This window comes from Drosophila hydei, unplaced genomic scaffold (assembly GCF_003285905.1).
Source record: "Drosophila hydei strain 15085-1641.00,03,60 unplaced genomic scaffold, DhydRS2 tig00008114-arrow-pilon, whole genome shotgun sequence".
NCBI classification, from domain to species: Eukaryota; Metazoa; Arthropoda; class Insecta; order Diptera; family Drosophilidae; genus Drosophila; species Drosophila hydei.
The window spans coordinates 7,032,935-7,049,994 of NW_022045827.1; the positions used below are offsets into that span (position 1 = coordinate 7,032,935).

Genomic DNA, 17,060 nt, shown 5'->3' on the forward strand with positions numbered 1-17,060 from the left:
GTGTGACATTCGCAGGCTCACAGGCAACAGCTGTGGCAAGCAGCATGCGGCATGCTGGCATTCGGCATTCGGCATTCGGCATGTGTTGCCCCGTTTTGAGGCAACTGCGTTCAATTGTCGGCTTGGCACATTTTGCCCCAAATGCTATTAACAGTCATCAACATTATCATCAGCGCCTGTTATGCCTGTTGTTGGCCACTTTATGGCAGCCTGAGCCGACGGCCTGGCAGGTGGCAGCTGCATCAGTGCGCATCTGTAACGCATGTTGCCCCATTGGTGGCATGGCTGTAAAACAGGTCAGCGCGGGGCATCGGGAGTGTCGAGCATAGTTGGCTGGGCAATTCGATTGCCAACGCAATTGGCACTGGCCACAAAACTGCGCTACATGCTGCATGCGGCTGTTGCATGCCACGTTACCCAGCGGCTAATTAGCAGCCAATGCTCTAAGCACTCGCACATAATTGGCCCAATACGATGGACGTACTAACGTACCGAATCGACACAGTCGACAGCCGCGACAGCCTTTTGATTGATAACAAATTTTGTGCCCTAACTATGCCAAACGATGTACTCAACACCGCCGAAGGGGCGTGGCCAGTGCGACGAAACTGGAACGTGTGCCTAATGAGGCAACTTAATTAGGCAGCATTTTCCTTTTGCCCAAGTCCTAAGGCCTGAAGTCTCGTGCGTGCCATCTTACACTCAATTGATTTAATAGACTTGGGTCACGGCTCATTGTCTGGGCTTGGGGCCACAGTAGAGGCCCAAGGCCCCATCCCCACCTTCCAGTCACTTTCCATGGCGATTGTCCTTATTTTATGCGTGTCACATAATAAATCTTATTTGATTTGTTTACTTCCGTTGACCAAGTTAGCTTGGCCGGCCCAACAGACCTCATCTAACGCATTGTCCTTGTCATTAGGACACAGCCATTGTTTTGCTGTCCCTCTAAGTGTGTGTGTGTGTATAGGTGTGTGCGTATGTGTTGGTTTGTCACAGCATCCCAACCAGCTAATTCGATTGAGTATTGGCCCATTTAAGTGCCGAGGTTCAACGCACGCCAGTTGCTCATTTAATTAATAATCAAATTACGCATACGCCCAGTTGACGTGCGCCACTGTCATCAATACACAGTCCATTCAATTAAATATGCACTGACACACGCATATATATCCATATACACAAAGTAGATATTTATATAATACACATTTATTATATTCCCACACACAAACTAATTTAATTCAATTAGGGTCGCAGCATCTGTGCGACAGTTGCATTAGAAATCCAATTAGCTCAGATTATACATAAGTTAATTTTGCAATTTGATTCGTATAAATTCTGGCATCGATTTCAGCCCAATGCAAGTGTCCTCCAGCTTTGGGGCCTCTCGTCTGCAATTAAGAATTGCAGCAACCGGGCGACTCTAGGCGCCATCAAAGACGGCTTTTCCATGATGCTCAATTGAGAAGACTTTAATTTGTGTTAAGTTGTTAAAGCTGTTAAAGCTTTATTTATTTATGGTTATTATATAATTGTTCAATATTATTTACGCTTGTTTGGCGAAAACTCAGTGATAGTTGTTGACATCTGGAAGAAGTTTCATTCATCGTTGATGCTGAGTGGGTTTCTTAGTGCAGAGCTATAAAATTCCGTTTGTATTAAGATTTTGAGCTTGGCTAGAGTTTGCTATCTTACATATTGCTATGTGACTGTTGCAAAAATGACTTCCTGCTGAGTGTTTACATTCGTATCCGTATCCGCATCCGCATCCGCGTCCTCATCCGCATGCTCATCCGCATGCGTCATCCACCATCGTCCTAGCCGCATCGCCTTGCCAGCCAGCGGCATCCGGCCGTAACTGCAGCAGTGGCAGCATCAAATCGATTATGTTGCTATTACTTCCGGCAGTTGTCGCTGCCAGATGCACATATCTTCTCACTGTGCTCGAGCCAGCAGCTGCGAGTTGACTTAGTTCTGCATCAAGTAGAAAAAGAAACCTTCTTCAACTTGCTGCTGAATTTCCATGCTTATTTTATGATTTAGTTTTTCGCTAGCTGTGTGACATTCGCAGGCTCACAGGCAACAGCTGTGGCAAGCAGCATGCGGCATGCTGGCATTCGGCATTCGGCATTCGGCATGTGTTGCCCCGTTTTGAGGCAACTGCGTTCAATTGTCGGCTTGGCACATTTTGCCCCAAATGCTATTAACAGTCATCAACATTATCATCAGCGCCTGTTATGCCTGTTGTTGGCCACTTTATGGCAGCCTGAGCCGACGGCCTGGCAGGTGGCAGCTGCATCAGTGCGCATCTGTAACGCATGTTGCCCCATTGGTGGCATGGCTGTAAAACAGGTCAGCGCGGGGCATCGGGAGTGTCGAGCATAGTTGGCTGGGCAATTCGATTGCCAACGCAATTGGCACTGGCCACAAAACTGCGCTACATGCTGCATGCGGCTGTTGCATGCCACGTTACCCAGCGGCTAATTAGCAGCCAATGCTCTAAGCACTCGCACATAATTGGCCCAATACGATGGACGTACTAACGTACCGAATCGACACAGTCGACAGCCGCGACAGCCTTTTGATTGATAACAAATTTTGTGCCCTAACTATGCCAAACGATGTACTCAACACCGCCGAAGGGGCGTGGCCAGTGCGACGAAACTGGAACGTGTGCCTAATGAGGCAACTTAATTAGGCAGCATTTTCCTTTTGCCCAAGTCCTAAGGCCTGAAGTCTCGTGCGTGCCATCTTACACTCAATTGATTTAATAGACTTGGGTCACGGCTCATTGTCTGGGCTTGGGGCCACAGTAGAGGCCCAAGGCCCCATCCCCACCTTCCAGTCACTTTCCATGGCGATTGTCCTTATTTTATGCGTGTCACATAATAAATCTTATTTGATTTGTTTACTTCCGTTGACCAAGTTAGCTTGGCCGGCCCAACAGACCTCATCTAACGCATTGTCCTTGTCATTAGGACACAGCCATTGTTTTGCTGTCCCTCTAAGTGTGTGTGTGTGTATAGGTGTGTGCGTATGTGTTGGTTTGTCACAGCATCCCAACCAGCTAATTCGATTGAGTATTGGCCCATTTAAGTGCCGAGGTTCAACGCACGCCAGTTGCTCATTTAATTAATAATCAAATTACGCATACGCCCAGTTGACGTGCGCCACTGTCATCAATACACAGTCCATTCAATTAAATATGCACTGACACACGCATATATATCCATATACACAAAGTAGATATTTATATAATACACATTTATTATATTCCCACACACAAACTAATTTAATTCAATTAGGGTCGCAGCATCTGTGCGACAGTTGCATTAGAAATCCAATTAGCTCAGATTATACATAAGTTAATTTTGCAATTTGATTCGTATAAATTCTGGCATCGATTTCAGCCCAATGCAAGTGTCCTCCAGCTTTGGGGCCTCTCGTCTGCAATTAAGAATTGCAGCAACCGGGCGACTCTAGGCGCCATCAAAGACGGCTTTTCCATGATGCTCAATTGAGAAGACTTTAATTTGTGTTAAGTTGTTAAAGCTGTTAAAGCTTTATTTATTTATGGTTATTATATAATTGTTCAATATTATTTACGCTTGTTTGGCGAAAACTCAGTGATAGTTGTTGACATCTGGAAGAAGTTTCATTCATCGTTTGGGATTGCAACTTGGTATCTCAAAGGCAAAAGGCGTGGCTTTCCTCGCAAGATTTTATATTCTATATTATAGACTTGAAATATGCGAGATATCAACAGACATTACTATCTACTGCTAGTTCGTCTTTGCCATGTGAGAATTGTGTGGTTGTAGAGATCAAACGTGAGCTGAAGCCAGCATTGAGTGGTTGTGGGTTTACTCAACATTCTGTAAAGGGAAGGAGCAACAGCTAAGCAGAGTTCAAATTTACTAAAGAATGCTAACTCAGTTACAGTTCCTCTCTCTCTCTCTCTGTCTCATATATATCACTCTAATATCAAGGTTTCAGAGTAATGCTAACACTTTTTGATTTGAATAAGTTGGGTTGGGTATGATTTGATGATTTCTTATTGCTTCACTCGCAGCATCAGGACGCTGGCATTAAATTAATCTTCACCCTTTGCCAGGCACTCGGGCAATCTGTTACATGACACGAGGCGTCAAGTCAAACACTTCAGTTGGCTGCTATTACTTAAGCACATGTTTTATAATAAGATTCGAGGCCAACGGAAACAATTTTTCATGTGCCTGCTCGAACGTGTCGCTAGGGCAAACTTCTGCTGCTCTCTCTCCATCACTCCCACTCCAACTCTCTCTCTCTTTCTCTGTCTCTATGTTTCGGTTGCATTTATGGATGGTTATCCGACTCGAAGCTGGGCTAGCAGCTACAGCTACCAGGACAATCAGTCATTCGTCGTTGGGCACGCGCTTCAAGCGCGTTGGCAAATGTGTCCAAAGGTTGCCCATGTGTTTGACTTTTGTTGTGTGCGTGTGTGTGTTGATATTTGAAAGTAAACACACACACACACACGCACAGAGACTTTTGCACCTCACTGTTATGTGCGTTACACTTTCGTCAATCCATCAAAGTCGTTGCGTCTCTCAACCGAGACGAATTTAATCAAGGCATTTCGAGCTTTTGATTTTCACTCGCAAATTTAAATGCATAACCTAAGAGCTTTTATAGGCTGCTCCCACTCTTTGTCTCTCTCTAACAAAATGACCGCAAATTAAATTTGCTGGCAAATATTTCATTCGGAAAAGGCAACCACAGTTTTCTAATTAATGCCAGAAACACAGATACAAAAGCAAACCAAGGCATACGACAGGCGACACCTTAACACCTGTCACTACAACACACACACACGTACACACACACACACACGCTCACATTGGAGTCTTAATTTGCTGCCTATGTCTGCTGCTCCCTTTGTTTGCCATCATTAAGTTTTGTGGGCGTCTTGTTAACATTTATGATTATTGTTTTCTGGGCGTGGTCGTCTCTCTGGCTCTCTCTCTCTCTCAGGCCTGCTCTTGTGTATTAAATATGCAAACTATTATTTAAAGCCCATCCTGCCTTTAATTAGTATCTGTTGTTGCCTTGGCCCTTGCAACATCATCATCATCATCAAGCACACTGGCTGCCAGAAGTATGCACATAATCCACAAGCTGACGCGCTCTCGGATGCATCAAATGTACGCAAATCGGATTTGCTCCGCATTGCACTCCAACTCTCCCCAGCTCTCTCCTGTTAGTTAATATTGCTAAGGTATAAGAAAAAAGCCAACTTTGAAACATTTTATCAGATTATGGACACAGAAAATGCAACTTCCTCTGGTTTATACTTTCAGCTTCCTCCCCGTTTCCTTCCCCTGCTGCCCACAAACGAAATCCGTGGCAGCTTTCGTTGTAACCAATACTCGAGTGTGTGCGGCGAAGGCAAGCGGCAAAAGTTGTAAGAAAAACTAGCAGAAAACTCATGCATACATATTTTCCAACAGGTAAACGGAAACATTAAAATTGTATTTGCTGAGCTTTTCGCGCAACGCTGCGCCAACAAAGCCACAGCAATCGAGCATCAAAAGAAACTCGCAAAAGACTCGAGTTAGAGACACGCAAAGTTCCAACTCAATTTTTTATACAATTTATATGAAGCAGATTTATCGATTCAATAATTATTTTTTTATTTCTATTTTATTCACGTTCATATCATCAATCTCTGTGTGTGTTCTTTTAGTTCTAGAATTAAAGTGATTGCGAAGCTCCGAAACATTTGATTGGAAAGGAAAGCTCTTAAATAAAACTATACTTATACAAAAATCTAGAAAGTTTGTATTTGATTGGTTCGAAATATATTTAAAATATACATCCTCGTCTAGAAGTCTCTCATCACTCGCTTAATATTTATCTTTTGATATAGCTCTACTGAGAAAAGATACCTGGCAAGACTGCAAAGCAGCCGTCTTCTAATTTACTTAAGTGACATTTTGCAATATCTGCACAATATAATAGAAGGTTGAGAGGGCATAAGAATGTGCCCAAAAACTGATCTAAAAATTAAAATTTCATTGTACCTATATAAAGGTGTGAATTATTGTATTTAGTTTCCTAAAAAGTTATTGTCCAGCTTTGCCTTCAAGTATCTTCGACTCTTCTCCATTCGATTTCTGTTTGATCTAGTTGGTTACATCTAGAAATATATATATTCGCATGTTTTAGTTAAGTAAATAACTTTGATTTTATTGATCGATCGATTAGTATCGTTCACTCGTATTAATAGGAAACAATTGCATCAAAAGCATTTTGCAGGAAGAGTTTCAGAACTGTTAATGCAGCAAATATTACTAAATAATTATAGTTTCAATGTAGAACATTTTTGTGAACATTTGCGATTATCTGTCAAAAATAGTTCAATTCTGAAAATCAAGTTTTAGCTTCTATTTATTATGAGTACAATAAATATTATAAGTATCTTTTATGAGGCTTTCAGCTTTGCCCCTTTTGCTTAAGCTCACATATTACGCGATTGTAGAGTAAACTTCCATAAACAGAAACAATAACATATTCACAATTATGCTAAAAGGAAATATTCTGGTACTATATTGGCTAGATTCAGTGATGCAAATGTAGCTTAGTAAATTTAGTATCTCAATGCTCCTGGCTGCTGCTTATCCTTATCAATCTCTATTAAACTGCGCTTCAGGCTGAGATCACGAGTTGCAGCTAGGCTCGAGCTGCTTGGGACTGAGCAAAAAAGCCATGACAAATGGCCAGTATAGTGCATATTTATGAGAGCACACACACACACCCACACACACACTCAAGGCCAGCTGCACTCGCTGGGCACTCGACGCTCGGTAAAATGCCAGCACAAAGTTTATACGCACGTAGTCAATTACTCACACCAGCAATGCGAGGCAATGCAGCTAAAGGGCCATGCCCAGCCGCCCATGCGATGCACATACACACAAATACACGCCCCCCACGTTATGCATATGTGTGTAGTTATATATTTGGCATCTGGCGAGAGCCGAGTCCCAAAATTCTTTAAAATCGATTTTTGAAATAATTTTGAAGTAATGATTTCAAAGGGGAGTTGTGGCATTGAAATTTCAGCTTGCAGGCTGCCCGCATCTGCACATGCAACAATTCCATAAATATTGAATGTGCAATAAAATTGAAAGTAATTTCTATGCAACAACACTTGGCCACGTTCGTCGCCCACTTTGGGTATCTGGAAATCTATGACAATTACAATTGGAATTTATTTGGCATTATGGTCGAGTGCCAGACGCTCTTGAGTTACTGTTGATTAGAAAATTGTTAAGCTTCGACTCATTCGATTGCAATACAATGCCAAAAATTGCCAAAATGCCATTTGGAAGTTTTTGCTCGAATGTGGCCAAAGAAGCTGTAGAAGAAATGCACAGTTCAGCAGAAAATAAATATATTAAAATTGGTTGACTTCACGAAAACAAGACGTAGCTGACATTGCAAGTTTCCTAGAAATTGTAATTATATATATATATATATATAAATATATTTATATATATAAATTAAAGAATTTTCAGCTTAAGCTTGAGTAGCTTACTATATTCTCTTTCATTTATTACATTAATATGTAAAACGACATATAAGTAGAGCAAATATTATGAACAATATCTGACTAATTATATTTTATGATTTTTTAATATAAATTTAAATTCAATTAATAATTTATTTTGAAAAGCGCGCGCTCTTTTGATGGGCTCTGCAAACTTTGAACTGCTTGCTGTAAGTTGCTAAACACAACTGCTTTGTGTACTGCCGTCTTATACACTTACACTTACGACGTACTTGAACTTTAACACAGAAAATGCAACTTTATCATTTATTTAAAAATATATAAAATAAAATGAATTTTATTAAACGAAATCCAAATGAGTCCACAGACCTTTGCTTATATTCCAATTTACGTCCAATTAGATACACGCACAAGCTAAAAAAATACACATATAAAACTTATATAAAAATATATTTGGTTGAATTGACTGACTACAAGGAGCACTAGTTACTTCATACTTAAAACAAATTTCATTACTTTTTTCTCGTAATTTCCGTGGCATTCGTTAAGCTGAATCTTCACTATCGGAACTTACTATCATGTGAAGGAAGGATAATACCACCAGCATGGCATAACACTTGCTAACTGTTGAAATAAGCAACATAGTAAAGTATTACCAAAATTCTACTCACTTAATGTGCCGAGGAAGATTCCGAAAAATAGAGCTATGGATATTACTTTTGTTTTGATTAGGATCATAAAGAAAATACTCAAGAATATTGTTGAAAAGATGCCCCACATTAGATACGTGAAAATAATACCCGATGATTCCTAGATGTGTAAGATTAAACAGAGATAGCTTATGATTTTCAACAACTTTGAACTCACATGGTCCTGGAGCGTGGAAATCATCATTAGAATGGTCAGGAGACAGGAAGTGCCCAAAGTTATGATAACCATAGACTCTAGCATTTCGGAGAAGCCTAAGAAAATGCCTTTTAAATTAGCATCGGATATAGCACAATTTCAATATATTACCATATGTGTTTATCAAATAATAGAATCCGTAGCCATATAGAGCAATCTCTACAAATCCTATTAGTCGACAACCAAAACGTAGGCCAAATATGAAAAGAAAGTTGTGTAAATAAAACATTTTCATCCTGCCGAAACCGTTTTGCGCAGCTGACTAGAATAAACGATACATTATTATATGGTATGTTTAAGTGTAATCTTCACTAGTCAACGATTGTGCAGTAACTAATGTGAACTGCTTTTAAATATACATTCCACTGCTTTGTGTACTGCTTTACTTACATGAATTGCAATGCTTGCGAAAGTTGGCATACAGAGAGTAGGGTCACCTGCTTTGAGCCCTGTTTCCATTTGTCACGTTTTTGGTTGATTCTATCGGAATATTCTTCTCTACGTTCGTGTTTATACGTAAGACAATCATTAAAATTAACACAAAAACTAAATTATTCAAAACATTCCCAAAAAGTCAATGATTACTAAATAATAAATGTTTTAACCCATAGAATATTTGGACTACAATCAATGAAAACAATCTGTCAAGAATTGCTTGAATATAACCCACAATAGTCGGGAACTCTGACGATTCAATATAGTTGTTTATATACAGTTCTTTTTATTTCATTATATTTATTTTTATTAGAAAAATAACGTGTTTACATACAATTACGTAGAAGCTTAATGCTTATATATCTGGAACTGTTACGCGTTTAAATCTGTACTTTTTTTACTTTCATTTATTTGTTTCTTCACATTTTGTTGGACTTAGCATTGAAAACTTTAGAAGCGAGGTAATGTTATATCTGGGCATAATTTATATTGTATAAATGTATAATTAGATCTGCCTAGCTTAGACTATTGTGTATAGCCGAAAAAACCTGATGATCGTAATACATTTCTGATTTCCTTATAACAAGAATATTTATATATATAAATATATATATGTATACGTATGTGCAGCAGCTGGAGACGTCCGAAAGTTTACAAAATACAATAACAACTACGCAGAAGATTTAAATGCTAAATACAAATTATTTATAAAATTGTTGTATTATTAGTATTATTATTAGTATTATTATTATAAAGCTATGCATGTTGCTGTTGTGTTGTTTCATTTCATTTCTTTAGTATTAGTTTAGGCAGAGTCCCTTGGGGATTAGTCAAAAATAAAGCCACAGCAACATGACGACTATATTTATGTATATAGAGCTTCATCATATCATTATGAACGACTGTCGCCCTAAGCTCGACTTGTGTTGGGTCACACAACTGAGGACAACTTTCAGCTTAAAGTGCTATGTGTGTGTGTGTGTGCGGATATTACGTATACGTATACGTGCATTTCTTTCGAGCTTAGTACTCAATCGGTTGGGGATCACGTGACTTGCGTGAATACTTTAGGCCCAAATTCTCGCTGACATCGTCGATGACGTCAAGCGCATAGTCCAGCTGTTCTTTAGTGTGCGCGGCCGACAGACAGAATCGTATGCGACCCTCCATAATGGGTGTGGCCGGAAAACCAGCGCCCACAACGGCGATATGACGCGTGGTCAGCGTGCGAATGACAGCGCTAAGCATAGAATAGGATATATAAAATATTTACGACTTAATAACATGAAAGTTGCCTACCCAATCTTGGAGAAGAGATAGACCAGCATGGGCACCACCGGCGAGTCCTCGTGGCCATAGGTAATGACGCCCATTTGGGCCAAACGCCTGCGGAAGTAACGCGTGTTCCTGGCCAGCTGCTGCACTTTGTTGCGGCCCGTGTCTGTGTTGTCCTCGCCCATTATAATGCTCATCGAGGTATAGATCTGTTGCACAATAGGCGGCGAGATGGAGCTGGCATAGCAGTGAGCGTGACTGTTTGTGCGCAAGAAGTCAATCAGTTTCTGTGCGAAGCGAAGAGAAGACAAGGTGAATGATGTGTCAAGTAGAAGCCATTAAGTACGTTTACCTTGGAGCCCGCTATGTAGCCGCCGGCGCTGCCAAAGCTCTTGGTAAAGGTGCCCATTAGAATGTCTACATCATTGGGATCGGCTCCGAAGTACTCGACCACACCACGACCAGTTGGACCCATGGATCCAATGCTGTGCGCCTCGTCGAGATACAGATACGCCTTGTACTTCTTCTTTAGGGCAATTATCTCGGGCAGGCGAACAATGGAGCCTTCCATGCTGAAGATGCCTTCCACAAGAATCATTATCTTATTCCAGGGCTTGCCACCGTTCTTCGGGTTGCCATAGCAGATGCCGTTGCGTAGCACACGCTCCAGATCGCGCATATTGTTGTGCTTGAACACACGTGTCGTAGCGCCCGACAAACGCAGACCGAGAATGATGGAGGCGTGATTCTTCTCATCGCTCACAACCAAACAGTTCGGACCCAGAAGCGATGGCAAATTGAGGGCGTTCGTAGCGAAGCCCATGCCAAAGACTATGGCATCCTCGACGCCAAGGTAGCGGGCTGTCAGCCGCTCCAGATCAATGTGCAGCTGCGTGTTGCCCAGCTCAGATCGGGGACTGCAGTAGGCAAGCCCCTTCTGGCGCGCACGCTGCTCTGATTCATCCGCACAGGTGCCGGTGGCGGCAGCAAAGCCCAGGTAATTATATGAGCCCAAATTGAGGCAGCGCGTCTCGGTGCCCGTAAATCTAAAGCTCCAACCGTAGTCGTCCGTGACGCGATCCTTCAGCACCAGCTCGTCACCCGGCACACTGCAAATGGGTCGATTCCAGCAGTCGCGCACACGACGGTAAACATAGCGAGAGTAGAAGCTCTCGAAAGCATCGTAGAGGGTCACATAGCCCTCGCGGCCCTTCTCCGTGGCCACCTTGGGTACGAACAGCAGCTGGTTGATGTAGCCCAGTATCATGAGCAGATAGAATCCCAGATAGGTCAGGCAGGCCGTGTGCAGAGGCACATCCTCAAAGGACGTCTTCTGGTAGTGCTCCTGCTCCGCCGACAGCACGCCGTCCGCCCGACTCGGCTTGAACTTATCGCATTTGCTGCCCGTCTGGCTAACATAGCCATTGGCCTCCGCCTGCTTTTCCGGGTGATAGCTGCCTTCGTTGACGCCCTGCGTGGATATAGATTAGATAGAGAGATTAGACGGGCGACTATGCATAATTGATTAAATAACATGTCTTCACTAATACGGCTGGAATTTCGCCTATCGACAGGGCGTTATCACAGCCGGCAGAGAACAGGTGTTTGACAGTAATTAACCCAGCCGGTGAGCTGATTAATTAGCACTTTTCAATGGCTGAACTATATGTTTAGCAGAGAGTGAAACCGAGATCTTTAACAATCCTAATCTGAATTGTTTGATTCGTGAATTGCAAATTGTTATCTTAGCGAAATTTCAGCCCGCAAGTCTCTAGATAAACATACTACGAATCATCATGCATTCAGCTGAAATATGTTTAAGGTCTATTAGCTAGTTGAGTGACCTTTCGGCAATCAAGGCATGACCTGCAGCTCAAAAATCATTTCATCGGACGCTCATTTGAGACACCTTCATTTCTATACCCTGCGCGCAATGCATATGGGTGCAAAGGGTATGATGACTTCAGCATATGCGCTCAGGAGAGAGCTTCGTTATGTTTATCTGCTCAGCACTAGAAAAAAGATAAGATAAAATCAAATTTAATATAAGATTTGTCGCAGCTCGAGTTTATCGTATCTTCAGTTAGATAACACTTTCCATTTCCTCTATATTATTAAATAATTAATATAATATAATACAGAGACTATGTGTAGCTCATAAATCATAGCCAAAGTTAGCACTTATCCAGCTGGCTTTCAGTCTTTGCACCCATTCACAAAGTCCCATTCGAATAGTTTCTCTTTAGCTTATCTGCTAGTCAGGCACTCCCCACTTAAGCACTCTTCGTCGTCGTCGTTGTCGTTGTCGTGTCGTCAATCAGCCAATTAACATTTAACTACCAGAATAAAAGAAGAAGAAAAACTGCGTTCAGCATGGCCCCTCGGCCACTCGTTCGCTCGCCCTCATTGTGCAGCAAAGTCATTCCGAAGCCGTAAAAATACTCTAACATTACAGTACATCTGTATTTGTGTACGTGTAGGTATAACTAAGTGGAGCATTACGCAACACGGCACACAACCAGCGCACTGCGTGAAGTTATTTGATAGCCTACGACCAGATATTCGTCAATTGTCGAAGACCGGCTCGCCTCATCTCTGAAGCACATCTCATTAAACAGTGTTCTCCACATATATATACATATGCATTCATATAATCAGATATATAACACAATTGTATAACAATAAATCGTAGACGGCGACAATATGTCGTGTTTATGATCATTTGGCTTGTTTGCAAAATTTTCCTCTTATGCGAGAAATTGGACACGCAACTGCAATTTTTAAGCGACGGATCGTGAATTAGTTACATACTATATATATATATACCTAAATACCGCATGTACCAGTACTATATGGGCACATTAAGTCCACGTGCACTTCAGGCCACATAAATAAGTATTTACTATTATTAGCCGCTTGTAAAGCTGGACTACAACTAAAAAACATTGCAACTATCTGATTACGGCAAAATACACTACACAACAAAGTTTAAGTTGAAGGCATGACACTGGAGCGCAATGTGATCTAAATGGTTCTGTTTATTTATCAAGTAAATATATATTTTTAATTATTTATTTACTGATTTACGAATTGAGCTTTAGTTGACATATATTTTTCTTGGGAAATCTTTGAACAATTGTAAATAAATTCAAAATTCAGCCAATCGATTTGTATTAAAACATTCCGAACAAGCAGTTGAAAAGAAATTCGATATTTTATACATAAATATAAACATTATGTGTATATATTTAACTTTTGCTATTATTAAATAAATATTTGAATATCACAAACAAAAAAATACCTGCAGAACTAATTTTCTGTGCTTTCTCTTTAAATGAGCTCATAATGAACTAAGAACTTTATCAACAAAAAAAAAAACACAACAAAAAAACATTGATTCCGATCGGACTAACTGTGAATCACCCCACAACAGCCAATGGCAGTGCGACTGAGCGCATTTTATTGGAAAGCTTTACGTAAAATTCTTGTGTGCTGAATGAGTGTTAGCTGATAAGAAGGTGGAATGACGATTGTCCAAAACCACAGGCCAAGCTGTCTAAACGAATTGAGTTGGGTGCGGGGGTCATAAACAAACAGGTCAGAGGTGGCGATAGGGCCAGGACACGTGTCCTCTTGTTGTCAGGGCAACCAGCGCAAACATTTGCGCCGCCCAAAACAAACGCGGCGAAGAAAAGTCAAAAGATAACGAAGGAGAGAGAGAGTGAGGGAGAGAGAGCGAAAACACTGCATTTCGCAGTGCATTCGCGTCGGGATAAAATACGGCGAACAGCTGGAAATTGACCCACAAATAGCGCCAGTGTAAGTGGCGCCAGCTGCACTCATTTCCCAACATTTCCCCGTAGCACCAGCTGACTAAGGCAACTCACTCACACACTCATACATTCTCACACGTACGTATGGATTACTCTTGTTTTTTTTTTTTGGCGCGTTGCTCTCTTCGTACACGCGCCCGCTTATTCATAGGTTTACTCTCTTGCACACACACACTTGCAGGCAAAATCAATGAAGCGCCGGCACGAGGAGAACAAGAAGCAGAAACTGAAGCAAAAGCGTGAAAAAAACATTCGAAATTTGCCTCGCCCGCTTGTTTTCAATTTTTTTTTTGGTTTTTCGGCCAGCTCACCTTGAGTTTTAGGCCTCCAGTCCGTGTGCGGATTTCGGTGTAGGCCGGTGCAGAGAATTTAAGCTGTTTGTTCAGCAGCAGCTGCAGCTCCTGCTCCTGGTCATTGTGCTGCTCCTCCTGCTGCTCATCTCTCCACTGTTCAACCGAGTGGTTGGGAATGTGTCCATTGCTAATTGGAGTGGAAGCCTTTGCAGTGCCGTTGCTGCACTTTACATAGTTCTGCTGAAAGGTAGCGCCGTCATCGTCCACGTTGCCCATTGTGGCTAATAAGCGAATTTAAATGGCAGTATTATTAACACCGACAAATCGAATTTCGTTGGCCCCAAAACTGTCAACCAGCGCGTTCGAACTAAAAGTATTTTACGGTGATTGAGGGTTTGCAGCAAATAGTGAGAGTCCCCACACTCTGTTAGATATGTAAGGGCGTGTGGTGAGTTTCGCTCAGCTGATATCGAATTTTCGTGCTGACATGTAAGCAACGGCTATTAGCTATCGAACTTGTGCTAGCAAACAAGCAAAATTCATTTAATTCTAAATATAATAATAATTAAGTAAAAGAAAAAAAGACAGCAGACATTTATAGTGATTATTAAATAAGCTTTTAGTAAAGAATAAATGAAATAAGTGTATAAGTATCGTATGTTATGACTCTGCTTTGCTTATGTTAATGTGGAACTGAATTTATGGAACTGGAACTAACACGAAACACTACACAAGTGCAGTTGGCAACACGCTAACTTTTGATTGGCAACTTTGTTTGTATAAAAACCGTTATATATTCAAATATGTATATTGTAAGTTGTAAAATATCAATTTTGAATTAAATATTTTTTGCATGTATACATTATTTGTGCGATTAAATCAATCAATTTCGTTATCAATTATTTACTGTAAGCAGTGTTTCATTTAAAATGTATAACACACAAAGCAGTTGTTACAAGCAGTTCTATAGCTCAATTCGCCGCGATTTTTTGCAAGCAGTTTTTATGAGGTCTTCATTGCAAGCAGTACGGTTAAGTCCTAAATGTAAGCAGTGTAAATGCATTAAGTAGAGTTTTCTGAGATTCCGAACAACTCTTGAAAATAGATCGTTTTCGGAAATGGCAGATGAGTAGAATATTTCAAAATTGCTCACCTTTTATGTTACCTGAAGAAATGTAAATTCAATTTGAACTATTTAAAAAATTCCTCACATGAATAAATTTCCATAAAAAGTGAGCAAAACTTTAATGAATCGAATTGAATTTCGATTAAATACGTAAAAAGACGAAAAAGTGCGTAAAGCGGCAATTGTAGTAAAATTCATGAGGCCCCCGCAAAGTGCGTTGACTTGGGCAATAGGCCTATAGCCTAACGGAATAATAAGACGCGTCTGACAGATCCCCAAGAAGAATTCAAAGCAAAGAAAACGAAACTCTTTTTTTCTTATGTTTCGCGGAAGAATTTGAGCAATTTGTAAATGAGTTGAGCTTTGGATGATAGAGACTATTGACTCATTTCAAGGATTTTGTAGACGAAAAATAGTTTTCGGGGGAAAAAAACATTGAACTCAACATTATGCGTCGAATTTGTTAAAGTAAACAAGATAAAGACAACAGCACCAACAGCTACTGAAGACGTCATCGAAGTGAAAACAAACAACAACAATCCATTCCACATGCAATTCAATTGTAATTAAGTTGAAGTTTCGATTTGCGCTTCTTTATCGTAGGCCGCATATGCAAAATGCCAACACGTTCCCTTCCGAACTCGCAACGATCATTGCAACGATATGCAAATGATTGCCAAATTGTTGCTGCTGCTGCTGTAACTGCTGCTGCCACTGTCTAGCCCTAGCCCTTTGCTGCCTTGCGCCCAGAAACCGGGTCACGTTGAGCTGCGCTTGCAGAGTGCAGAGCGTGGCGGCACCCTGAAAAGCCAGCCAACAACTGAAGCTCAACTCGAATTTGATATGCTCTATTTTTTGACCTTTGCTTTAACTCAGCAAACGCTCTGCCTGGCCGCTGCATAGGACCCACGCTCTCTACTTGCAGTTACGTTACTTTTGTCCACTCTCTGCTTTTCTCCATCTCTCTCTCTCTCTCTATGACGGGCTTCAAGTGCGACCAAAGCTCCGTTATATATTATTTTTAGCCTATGTGCGCCTTGCGCTGCCATATGAATTCCAACAGCAGACAATGTATTTTGTGCTCCTTTCAATAGTTCCAGTTCCAGCTTATAGTTGCTTCAGCAGATGCTAAACTAACAGCTTAACATAGCTGTTATACCCCACTGTTAAATGCAAGCTGCGCTTCGTGTTAGCCAATAGCTGGCAAAGATTCTGAATCTGGCTTATCGACAGACACCAAACGACAAAATCAGCGACTTATTGCAACTTATTGTCAATGGAATTGAATGCCAAAATTTGTGTTTGTTGCAGCAATTTTTATCCGTTTTATTTTTATTTTTTTTCTTTTGTTATCGATTACATCGTTTGCCCACGGTTCAAGTACATTCGATTTGTTTTCCATTTTGGCAATTAAAATTTTGCCAAATTGTGTAAGCAACACAGGCATTAAAAGTGTCGCACTGTGTCGCAACAACAACGGTAACAACAACAACAACAACAAATGCCAACAACCCATCAGCAGCAGCAACAATAGTTTGGCCCATAAACTTTTGTCGCTTTGCATAATTACGACTTTGTGCGCTTAATAAATAAGAAAGGCGCAGACTTTACAGTTGTTGTCTCTACTCCTCGCTCTTTCG

At 41.0% G+C, this 17,060-nt stretch overlaps 2 protein-coding genes across 9 annotated transcripts; both read right to left on the reverse strand.

Annotated features, from left to right (window-relative positions):
* Window positions 1-7,939: 7,939 nt before the first annotated feature.
* On the reverse strand, window positions 7,940-9,053 carry LOC111601193. 8 transcript variants are annotated; one of them, XR_002751527.1, is made up of 6 exons: window positions 8,849-9,052; window positions 8,570-8,720; window positions 8,420-8,514; window positions 8,224-8,362; window positions 8,069-8,172; window positions 7,940-7,966 (listed from the first exon to the last, which is right to left on the reverse strand). XR_002751527.1 is itself a non-coding variant. In XM_023317674.1 (6 exons), exons 1-5 carry the CDS (start codon window positions 8,915-8,917, stop codon window positions 8,097-8,099), a joined length of 534 nt encoding a protein of 177 aa, XP_023173442.1. In that variant the 5' UTR covers window positions 8,918-9,053; the 3' UTR covers window positions 7,940-7,966; window positions 8,069-8,096. The 8 variants fall into 8 exon arrangements, 7 of the variants coding, with proteins under 7 accessions (XP_023173442.1, XP_023173444.1, XP_023173447.1 ...); XM_023317674.1 differs by having other exon boundaries at window positions 8,069-8,176; window positions 8,849-9,053; XM_023317676.1 differs by having other exon boundaries at window positions 8,069-8,168.
* A 569-nt stretch (window positions 9,054-9,622) lies between these two features.
* Window positions 9,623-14,700, reverse strand: LOC111601134 (serine palmitoyltransferase 2). The gene is made up of 4 exons (XM_023317601.2): window positions 14,313-14,700; window positions 10,521-11,639; window positions 10,193-10,455; window positions 9,623-10,133 (listed from the first exon to the last, which is right to left on the reverse strand). The coding sequence occupies exons 1-4, from the start codon at window positions 14,568-14,570 to the stop codon at window positions 9,917-9,919; spliced, it is 1,857 nt and encodes a 618-aa protein (XP_023173369.1). The 5' UTR covers window positions 14,571-14,700; the 3' UTR covers window positions 9,623-9,916.
* Between the last annotated feature and the right edge of the window lie 2,360 nt (window positions 14,701-17,060).